The sequence below is a fragment of the Eptatretus burgeri genome, chromosome 18 (genome assembly GCF_056783735.1).
Source record: "Eptatretus burgeri isolate ZD-2024b chromosome 18, Ebu_testis_v1, whole genome shotgun sequence".
Lineage (NCBI taxonomy): Eukaryota > Metazoa > Chordata > Myxini > Myxiniformes > Myxinidae > Eptatretus > Eptatretus burgeri.
The window spans coordinates 10747451-10759711 of NC_140978.1; the positions used below are offsets into that span (position 1 = coordinate 10747451).

The window sequence follows — 12261 nt, forward strand, 5'->3', positions numbered from 1 at the left end:
TATATATATATATATAAAAATTGAGTTGGTGAATCAAATAAACAAAAGGGCAATGCACAGTGAGTGTTTTTTATCAATCTGCTTACAAAACCCCACCATTCATTTATATACACCCTATACTGCCACATGCTACCAAAAAAAGATCCCTGATTGGCAGAAACAAATCAGATGCAAAAAGAAAATGGCAGTCTACAAGTCACTGAAGACTCAATGACAGACACAGGCATGGCTTGAGGATCAATGTGCAATTCAAGCAGCCTCCAGATCATCTGAGACTACAGAGCAGACACAGACTCGGGTTGAGGATTAACGTGCAAGACAAATAGCCTCCAGAGCAGCATGTTGGCATCATAGAAGGTGAAGTATTTCCATACAAGTCCAGTGCATTTTGCAACGCCCAAGATTGGAAATTCAAGCAAAATCATGAGGCCAACATACCCCAACTTGTCATCCAGGAAATAATTAAATACATATTGCAATGAATTTCCCTGGGCAACGCCAGGAACTTCAGCTTGTGGGCTATAATCCTGAAAACAGTCAAACTCCTTGATGAAAGATATTGTTTGATCTGCCCATAAGTAAGAGCAGATTGCAAGCTGTGCCAATAAGGCTGAGAAAACTGTCAGACCCTTCAACAACTCTGAAAATAACTAGCGAGAAAGACGCTTTCATCTGAACACGATCAAAGCCAAATTTGAGGAAGCATTTGACATTCCAAAGTTCATCGATTATAGTAATGATTAGAATGAAGAAAAAATAAAATAAAACAACCCATTGAGACCTGCTGCCTCACAAGAGTTTGTTGGCTCCCTCACAATTGCTTGTTTTTGATGTTTGAATTCTCAGCCAGCTGGCAAGGAGGTAGTTAATATCACTATGGAGGAACAGAACATCGGGGCGGGTGTTCATTTGCAACTGTAAGCTCGCGGTGAATGAATTGTACAATGTATGAAATAATTATCACTCAGACAATGAAACGCAAACAAATATATATATATATATATATATATATATATATATATATATATATATATATATATATATATATATATATATATATATATATATATATATATATATATATATATATATATATATATACAGGCCTATATTAGATATACTGCAGAGGAAGATGCGAAGTGAAGATATAATTTTTGTTTTGCAGCAATTTGCCCAAAACAATGTCTGGAATCAAACCAGCTCGGGTATGCCAAAAGGTCTTCACATTTTGAAGATAGGATTAAAGTTTTCTTCAGGAAATATAAAAGACCTCTCAAGTTATCTGAGGTACATCTGAGATCCAGTTAATGATATTTCCCTTCAAAAACTGCTTTCATGTGTTGGCGATGCCACCAAATACCGAAATGGAAAACAGAGTTAAAGTGTACCCTGAGACACTCGGAGCATTTTACATGTTTGAAAGAGACTTGAGTAGCAAGCTTTTAAAAGAATTGTAAGTTTTCAAGCCAAAACTCTTAGTTTCTACAACATAGGCACCACCATCGTCTATATAAGTATATATATATATATATATATATATATATATATATATATATATATATATATATATATATATATATATATATATATATATATATATATATATATATTGCAATGGTTATTCACATCATTCTAAGTACATGGAGGGAGCTAACTAGCAGGATAGCCTATAGGGGCTGTTTCACAATGAGGGTACCAAGTTTCTCTCACAACCACTAAAAATTCAAACTCAATATTTTTATTTCTCCAAATCCAACATTGTTAATTATAATACTTAAATCCAATTTTTTGGAGCATCTGAATGAATATTTCTTATTAAAAATAATACCCCAAGGATGTTAGGAGAGTATTTTTTAAACGACAACAATCATTAATACAATTCAACTATAACCACAAAATAACAACATTAGCAAACTTCAGTGGTTTCCATATGTTCCACAAGTATTATTCCATTACTGGAATTATGATTCAGTATACAAATGAAGTATATTTGTAGAAATATCAATAAAAGACTGAACTAAGTTTCAAATATCCAGAAAAAATATGTTTTAACACTGTCACCAATAGCACTGCATATGATGGAATTTAGCACAAAATTTCAAAACTACATGTAGTTTTCTACATATTCTGAAAAAATTACTAATTTATCTCTGAAAATAAAAGTTTACCACCACAATGAAAAATATGAAGAAAATCACATATTTCTTCTGGAGAGAACATAATTTTTTGACATGAAGCAATACATTCTGTCCAAGATATAACTGCAAAGTAATAAATTTATCTTATAATGCCAATACAAAATACACCTAGTAAGTGAATTGTTGTTGTTTGTGGATTGTGCCTTAATGTGTTCCTTTTTGTTTTTCTTTTGCTGTTCTCTCTTACTTGCTGCCCACTTCCTTCTGCATTCCTTCAATTCATTATCTGTCTTCTTGTTGGAAGTTGATGCATAATGTTTTCTCTTCCTTTCAGCATCTCTGGCGAGATATTCTTTGTGTCTATCTGGATTTATTTCCTTTAATTTGCAGCAAGATTTTGTAGCAGCACTTTGGGGAATGCTGCTTGGAGTTGCATCTTTAGCACTCGCAAGAGAACATGTATGACATGTCCAATTAAACTTGACTGTCAGAGTTTGTGACATTGTTTGTGCACAGCTGTTGTGATTACTTATTACTGGATCTGGATCTGTAATAACAACAGTTAGTTATGGTTTACTGCCATAATGATTCTTTTCCAGTATTATAACCAAGCTATATCCTTACCACTATAGTTTGGGTATAATACTAAAGCAGTAACCACTATAGCAGTAAAATGCTACAACTACAGGAGAGTGAGGGGTTATTCTAACTGCCACCACTGTTTTCCACAACCAGCAGTTGATTAATCTGCAAGCAGAAAAGTAGAAAATCTACATAAAGCAACAGGCATACATATGTTAAATTTTTTTGTCCTCTCCGGAAAGTAATATTATGGGCTCTTTTATGGCTTGTATTGTACCAAATATCTGTATATTAATAATTTGGGTGTAACTATATGTGATGACAGATGTTACTACATATTTATTTTTGCAAAAAGTGAACATACGGTGGGAATTATGTCATATTTCTTTCTCAGACAACTAAGCATGTTCCAGGAAGCCCAGGTTTAGCTTTCAAAAAGTAGAGTAAATGTGTTAAAAGTAATCAAATTCAACATATTCATAAACAATAGTCAATATTGTGCTGGAGGAAGCAATAGTTGTACAAAATTCAATGTCATTTCATCTGATTAATCTCCTGTTGAATGCCATTGAATAACTTTCCAGAGAGGACATTTTTGACATGGACATTCAATCAGTGATGTAACAAGATATATTACAAAAATGTAAATACCTTTTACTGATAATGGATATTCATGACCATGTCAACCTTACAAAATATCAAAATTTATAGCCAGCAAGTCGTTTCCTTGTAACTCGTGGCAGTTTAGGTGTTTCCGGAGAGGACACATTTTTGACGGACACATGTAAGGCAATCAGTGCAGGCCATGCAAATATAAGGTTATTGGTTACACTCAAACTTTGTAGCATAATATCAGTGGAGGTATATACACACTTGGTAAAACACACAATAAACTTTTAAAAAGACCCTTTATTTATATTAAAAAAATTCTTCCACAATATGCATTTTCGGAGAGGACATTTTTTTGACGGACGAACGGTGGGACATATTTATTGAGGGTGAAATAAATATTCATAGTCTGAAATTAATAATATGTTGTGGACAAAGTACAGAAGAGGTATTAAATTGATGCAACAACATATAAAAGTCCCAATTTCTGCTTGTAGTTGTTTTTACACTGTGAATGCAGTCAGTGTACCTGGAGAAAATGAGACAGCTATTTGTCAAAGAAAATGGCAATTTTTATGCCATTCTGCCAAAAATTAAAATTTTTTGTGAAATAAAAAGTGGTCCAAGTTGTGCCATCACGACTACCAACTACTGGCCCCAAAGACAGATACTACAGCCTCTCATTTAGCTATTTAGCATGCAAGGGTACAAAATACCAGAAATGACCATGACTGTGAAACAACCTACAGGTACACACACTAGCCCCTGAGCTGCCTCGTCTGGGTTTGAATCTCGATCCAGCTTTTAACCATCATCGTGGTGTTTCACAGGCAGGGTGACTTATTGATGTGTGTGCCGTGCTTCGGATGGACGTTAATCTGGGCATCCCGTCTGCCGGCATTAGTTGATGGATGATAAAGATCCCAAGGTGTCCTTCACGAAGAGCAAGTGAGCTTTTGCAGGCACCCTGAATGATCATTCCAAAATTTCTACCCAAATTACTGCCAGAAAGGCAACGGCAAACTACCCAGTATAACAGTCCCCAAAAACTACTTCGGCAGCTGACAACGCTCTGAAACAAATTATGGCACATCAGAATCAGAAATACGTGGGCAAATAATTGTCATCAAATGTATTAATCCATAACACATCTATTCCAAAAAACTCTTAAGTTACACTTTCAACATAACAAACTCACCCTCCACCAACTCCTCCAAGGAGGATACGCGACGAGAACCATCGATGGTGTAGATGACCCTTACGCCCTGTGGCAGGTTCACATTATCCGTAAGTGTGCGGGTAAGGTCTTCCAGAAGGGCATCCAACGAACGAAAACGGTCAGGAGATATTGCATACACAATGCCCTTGAAGTATCGGTCACCATTGCGGTAGAAACGCACCTTGATGGAACACAGAATAAATAACTCAAGCAGGTAAGATATAAAAAGGACATTTGGAACTCATAATCTGACCAAAGTGGTTTTTTAAACTCCACAAACTAAAAGCAATCTCAATGCACCTGACGTTGAAGCATCTGCAACTCACAAAACATGTTACCAATAATTTCTTCTACTGTCTACGAGTAGAGAATATGGGTTCACTCCAGAAAAGGTATGATTCTTATCTTAGAAATTTAATTTGACTTATCTTGGTGTCATCTTCATAAGTTCCTCAGGTCCTATCTATTCATTAGGAAATCACAAGAGATTGGGGAGATGAGGGGGAGGGGACACTAAATCAAGAGAAAATATGAAGAAAAGAGGAGTTGGTTGAAGAAAGAAAGCAGGGTAGGGAAGGGTAGGATTATGGGCAGAATAAAAAGGAGATTTGGAGATAGAAGGGAAAGGTTTAAGGAACAGATCAGATCATGAACCATGCATGCTCTTTCCAGAGGGTCGGTGCTGCCGAAGCAGTTTCTGTGGCTCGGGTTGCAATCCTGTCCACGGGTCACCACTCCGAGAGAGGAAGTCGGAGAAGGAATTTGGAATTTGCTCATGGTGCCGGTGATAGCTCGCCTACTCTTCACGAACGACACCATGGGATCTTTTAGGTCCACAAACCAATGCCCACAGATGGGATGCCAGTTTAACGTCCATCAGAGGTACGGCACACACACAATAATCACCCTGCGTGTGAAATACTGGGATGACCGTTTCTAGCTGAGCAAAAGAAAACACCTCCCGGAATCACTCAAGATGCTGAGATCTTTCTATTCGCATCCTATTCTTCTGTAGAACAAATAAAGAGGGGGAATGGAGGAGGGGGGGAGAAAAAAAAATCAAGATTCACACATAACCCATATTTACAAGCAGAATAAATAGATTGTCCCCACATCTTAAATCCTCCTAGTCTGCTCAGTACTAGATTATCATCTCTGCCACTGTGGATGGTTTTATGCTTTCACCCTGTTTGTCCGTCTGTGAGCATGGTATTCCTGGATTTTTTTTTTTTAAGGAAAAAAACTAGAATGTGTTTGAAACCAAAAACACCTTGTACAAGTTTGACGGCTAACAAAAAAACCCCCAGATCTTACATATTAATATACATTTTAACCCAGCTAATAATTGTATACAAGAAAATCAGTTTTGTCTTCTGCTTCTTCCAAATGAGTATTTTCACATCAAGGGTTTTCATGAATACAAGCAGGACAGAAAAATCTGTCTTTTGCAGACAGAGGACCTCTTGTTTTGTCTTCATATATCCAAGGACAAAAACCACAAGTGGACATCAATGCACTTCAAAATTAATTACAAAGACATCAGTCACCAAAAGAAAAACGTGTGTGTGTGTGTACACACATTTATATATACAGGGTAAGTCAAAAGTAGCACCCGATTTCTGTTTTTTCAGCTGTCAGATTCTTTCTGGGAAGTCATGTTGTTAATAATTGTCTTGCAGATTATTAATTTTCATCATTTATTTATTTTGGATTTTGGTGGTCAGATGAGGCATCTTTTAAGCTTTAATGGCACAATTAACAGACACAATTGTCTACTGGGCTGCGAATAACACAAGAGTGACAGTTGAGAAGGAGGTAAATTTACCTGGAGTGACAGTTTGGGCAGCCATATCTCCATTATGGATAATTGGACCCTTTTTATTTGAGGGATCTGTCACTGCAGAAATTTACCTGGATATGCTGCAAACCTTCTTTTGGCCCAGGGTACAAGATCAGGACTGTTGTTTCCAGCATGATGGAGCTCCACCTCATTATGGACGTTATGTTCGTCAGTGGCTTGATGAAAACTTTCCCAGAAAGTGGATTGGCTGCCACAGTCTGATCGAGTGGCCGGCATGCTCCCCAGACCTTACACCGCCAGATTTCTTTCTTTGGGGGCTCATGAAAGACCTTGTTTATCGTGAAAAGCCTCGTACCGTTCATGAATTGAAGGCTCAAATCACTGCAAAGTTTGAGGAAATTGATATCGAACTCTGCAGACGTGTGTGCCGCTCTGTTGCAATTGGGAATCGATCACGAGGGAGGGCACTTTGAAAATTGCAAGTAAAACAGCTTGTTTCAGTTCTGTAATAATTTTTTTCTTGAATAAATCGTTAGATAAGCATGTCATTCATTTATTTCTACCTTTTTGTACACTGTAATACAAATGGCAAACAAAAATCAACTGACAGAAATCAGGCGCTACTTCTGACTCACTATATATATATATATATATATATATATATATATATATATATATATATATATATATATATATATATACATATACATATATATATATACACACACACACACACACGAGTACCAGTATACTGGGCCGGTGTATACCCCGGTTAAAATAGGTGTACCATATCCCTGTGTCGTAAGAGGCGACCAGGGTTGCGTCAGGAAGGGCATCCGGCGTAAAACATGTGCCAAATCACTATGCGGATCAGACGGATGATCCGCTGTGGCGACCCCAAACAGGAGCAGCCGAAAGAAGAAGATATATATATATATATATATATATAATTAAATTAGCCTCATTAATAAATAAATAAATAAACCCCATAATCTGGCGTGTTCAAAAGAGCTGGACAGACGTCACTCAATTAAGATCAAACTAAATGTGTTGCCAAGCTCGGCTTGTCGATTCTCCATATGGCGCTTTCCACGTCTCGGACGCTCATTGAGCTCGAGGTACGGTGTGGCAACAACGAGTCAATAGGTACGTGATATACCACAACGAAAATACCGTCACCTGCACACACAAACATACACACACACGCACACACGCACACACACCTTCTTCGCTTTCTTTTCCGTGCTCAGCGTGCGCAGGGTGCGCATCCGATAGAAGCTGCAATGCGCGCTGTGCGCCGGGCTCGGGAGTCCGTTGGCTCCACGTGACCCCCTGGACAGGCGGCGATCTTTATCCCTCTCGACGAAATGCTCGAATTCCAAATTCCGTTCGTACGACATCGCGTCTGCAGGAGAAAAAAAATTCCTTGAGGATTCATTTTGGGAAAACGATTGTGGACAAAAGGTGCAATTCGACCGCCAGACGTCTGTACGTATTAAAATGCAGGTGTTGTCCGTCACCTGAGCCTTCCTTTCGGATGATGTCTTCCCGCCTCGTCGATTATCAAACGGATCAAGCGGACAACTCGCGATAGACGAGGAACAGCCACCGAACTGCTTCTTGCGATCCTCTTTTTTTCCCCGCAGTCCGCGGTTCTTTACTCGTCTTCGAGGAAGATTATAGATTTCACGTTTCCCAAATGGCGTTTCATCCTTCCCGTGGAAATCGCTCGCTCGCCGAGCCTCACATCTGCAGCCAAAGCAGAATTAACGCGTCGTGTCGCTTCTTCTTCTTCTTCTTCGGCTAATCCTCCCCCCCCCCCCCGCCGCGTACGCTTCTTCTTCCTCTTCTTCTTCTTCTCACATATATTAATGTTATCTTTGATGCTGCACCTTGAAAAGCGGCCCTTCATGTAAATCACTACGAAGCCGTTTCGACATGGGCTCGGGGTCCATGACCAGGCATGCCGGATTTACGATCGGACAAAAAGGACGAATAAATTACCACAGAAGCTCGATTGTCGGTAGAAATGGCAAGAGCCGAGCGCGCCTGTGGCGGAGGCTTAATGATCATTCGGTGCGGATAGGAGGATTAGGGGAGGGGGGAGTGATCAGGACGGTGGAAGAACGAAGGATGAAGAGAGAAGTAATGGAGGGTTACAGAGGAACGAAGGGGGGGGGGTGATCTCGTCGGATCTCATACCTGAGGGACTGTGCGTGTGTGTGTGTGTGTGTGTGCGTGTGTATGTGTATGTGTGTATGTGTGTATGTGTGCGTGTGTGTGTGTGTGTGTGTGCGTGTGTATGTGTGTATGTGTGTATGTGTGTGTGTGAATGTATGTGTGTGTGTGTGTGTGTATGTGTGTGCATGTATGTGTGTGTGCGTGTGTGTGTATGTATGTGCGTGTATGCGTGTGCGTGTGTGCGTGTGTGTGTGTGTGTGTGTATGTGTGCGCGTGTGTATGTGTGTATGTGTGCGCGTGTGCGTGCGTGTGTATGCGTGTGTGCGTGTGTGTGTGTGTGTGTGTGTGTGTGCGTGCGTATGTGTGTATGTGTGTATGTGTGTATGTGTGTATGTGTGCGCGTGTGCGTTTATGTGTGTATGTGTGTATGTGTGCGTATGTGTGTATGTGTGTATGTGTGTATGTGTGTATGTGTGTATGTGTGCGCGTGTGTGCGTGTGTGTGTGTGTGTGTGTGTGTGTGTGTGTGTGTGTGTGTGTGTGTGTGTGTGTGTGTGTGTGTGTGTCTGGTGCCGTCCCTCGGATTGACAATAAAACTGGCATCCCATCTGTCGGAATTAATTGGTTGATGTCAAAGATCCCACGGTGTCCTGAACGAAAGGTAGGTGAGCTATCACCGGCACCATGAACAAATTCAAAATTCTGGCCGAGCTATTGTTGGAAAGGCAAGGGCAAATCACCCAAGAAAATATTCGCCAAGAAGCTGCTTCGGCAGCGAAAGAAGATGGCCCCCACACATATGTATGTCTGTGTGTGTATATGTGTATATATATATATATATATATATATATATATATATATATATATATATATATATATATATATATATATATATATATATACACACATATATATATATACATACACATATATATATATACACTGATGAGCCAAATCATTTTGACCACTATTAGGTGAAGTGAATAACATTGATTATCTTGTTACAATGGCACCTGTTAAGGGGTGGGATATATTAGGCAGCAAGTGAACAGTCAGTTCTTGAAGTTGATGTGTTGGATGCAGGAGAAATGGGCAGGAGTAAAGACCTGAGCGACTTTGACAAGGGCCAAATTATTATGGCCAGACGACTGGGTCAGAGCATCTCTGAAACGGCAAGGCTTGTAGGTTGCTCCCGGTCAGCAGTGGTGAGTACCTTCCGACAGTGGTCTGAGGAGGGACAAACCACACACCGGCGACAGGGTGTTGGGCGCCCAAGGCTCATCAATGCGCGAGGGCAATGAAGACTATCCCACCTGATCCGAACCGACAGAAGGTCTACTGTGACACAAGTCACAGAAAATTTTAATGGTGGTCACAGGAGGAATGTGTCACAATCCACAGTGCATCGCACCCTGCTGCGTATGGGGCTGCGTAGCCGCAGACCGGTCAGTGCCCATGATGACCCCTGTCCACCTTCGAAAGCACCTACAATGGGCACGTGAGCGTCGGAACTGGACCTTGGAGCAGTGGAAGAACGTCGTCTGGTCCGACGAGTCCCGTTTTCTTTTATATCACGTGGATGGCCATGTACGTGTGCGCTGTTTACCTGGGGAAGTGATGGCACCAGGAAGCACTGTTGGAAGACGACAAGCCAGTGGAGGGAGAGTGATGCTCTGGGCAATGTTCTGCTGGGAAACCCTGGGTCCGGCTATTCATGTGGACATCAATTTGACACGTGTAACCTACCTAAACATCGTTGCAGACCAGATACACCCCTTCATAGCAATGGTATTCTCTGATGGCAGTGGCGTCTTTCAGCAGGATAATGCGCCCTGCCACATTGCACACATTGTTCAGGAATGGTTTGAGGAACATGATTATGTGTTCATGGTGTTACCCTGGCCTCCAAATTCTCCAGATCTCAATCCGATTGAGCATCTGTGGGATGTGCTGGACCGACAAGTCCAATCCACGGTGGATCCATCTCGCAACTTACAGGACTTCAAGGATCTGCTGCTAATGTTTTGGTGCCAGATACCACAGGACACCTTCAGGGGTCTTGTAGAGTCCATGTCTCGGCGGGTCGGCGCTGTTTTGGCGGCACATGGAGGACCAACAGCATATTAGGCAGGTGGTCATAATGTTTTGCCTCATCAGTGTATATATATATATATATATATATATATATATATATATATATATATATATATATATATATATATATATATATATATATATATGTTGTTATGGATTTCAAAATCCGATCTGACGAATGCATACAAACATCCAGGTCCTCAGATAGTTATTTCTCTAAATGCATGTCCAGGATAGACCTATACCCATGTCTGGTGGGATTCTAAATGTGATGCGTTTAGGGTAAAGAATAGATTCCCTCTCTTATGGAAAGCTCCTTTTTCTCTTTACGACAGACACATTCATGCACATGAGATAGCGTTAGCTCAACGGAGGCTCGACACCCGCATTTTTCCATCGACGTTGACACCTGCTTCTTTCACCGACGCCGACAACCGCCTTTTCCAATCGACATTCAACATCCTGTTCATCAGCTCTATGGACGAGAACTGGCTCTTTTTCATATCGGGCTGAACATTGAGGTGATAATTGTTGTTGACATTTTATGAGCGCTTCACGTTTTCACTCGGTAATTCCAGCAAATGGCTGCTTTCCGCCATTCCTCCAGCACTACAGGCATGGCGTCGTAGGCCAGGGATGGTCGCGGCATAGTGATAAGCGTCTGCTCCTTGCTGTTTTTCTATCTATGCCTGTTTAATTCTTTATTTGCTTGAGATTATTTTGATTGTTTTGAATTTACCAATTTTCACCTCAAAGAAATAAAAAAAAAATTGGTTTATTTATTTTTTCTTGATAATAAATTCCTTGTTGACGTTTCAACCTGACCGTGTTTGTCCTTTCCTTCCATTGATCCAGCATTGTCCGAACCAAGATAGATTGGGAGATAATTACCAAACTATTTGACCTGTCATAGTCGGCATGCACCAGCGGTGAACGCTCGGCCGCCCTACTTAAGATCGAATCAAGATAAGATTGGTGCATTGCCGAGGGCGCGTCCCCCATTCAGGAAGCCATGTGACCTCTAGTTAAACGGTAAATTAGACGGTGGACACTGGAACTCATGGTTAACTGATTGGTGTTCGTGGTTGTAAAGCAACCCACTGTACCACAAAGTTAATTGTGAGTGGTGGCCACAGGTCCGGCTCTTCTGAGGAGAAATGAGGATTAACCTCTTCATAATACAATCAGTACCTGTCGCCGTAACTATATATATATATATATATATATATATATATATATATATATATATATATATATATATATATATATATATATATATATATATATATATATATATATATCCCTGTGTCGTAAGAGGCGACCAGGGTTGCGTCAAGAAGGGCATCCGGCGTAAAACCTGTGCCAAATCATTATGCGGATCATAACGGATGATCCGCTGTGGCGACCCCTAACGGGCGCAGCCGTAAGAAGAAGAAGAATAAATATACTGTATTGTTGCGAATTCGCGCCCGCTGGCGTGCGATCGGCCGCTCGACTCGAATGGCGGCCACCTGGCCCACCGGAACGGACAATTCTGTCGTGACCCTCTCGGAACAACGCCGGGAGCTAGTCACGGGTGGATATTAGTGGCGCAACCCCACCACAACCGTGCCAATTGCCCACCCGCGCAGGATAGGG

General features: G+C 40.7%; 1 protein-coding gene across 6 annotated transcripts in view; it reads right to left on the reverse strand.

The window, feature by feature from the left end:
• Positions 1-12261, reverse strand: part of LOC147008565 (serine/threonine-protein kinase DCLK1-like) — a 157677-nt gene that overhangs the window by 124128 nt on the left and 21288 nt on the right. For 2 of the 6 annotated variants that reach the window (XM_085864459.1, XM_085864457.1), the window contains exons 1-3: positions 7870-8458; positions 7573-7754; positions 4528-4729 (exon numbers count right to left, since the gene is read on the reverse strand). In XM_085864459.1, coding sequence (XP_085720585.1) covers positions 4528-4729; positions 7573-7749 — 379 coding nt within the window. In that variant the 5' untranslated portion in view covers positions 7750-7754; positions 7870-8458. Of the gene's footprint in view, positions 1-4527; positions 4730-7572; positions 7755-7869; positions 8464-12261 lie in introns of those variants that run through there. The other 4 variants (XM_085864460.1, XM_085864455.1, XM_085864458.1 and 1 more) reach the window with 4 other exon arrangements.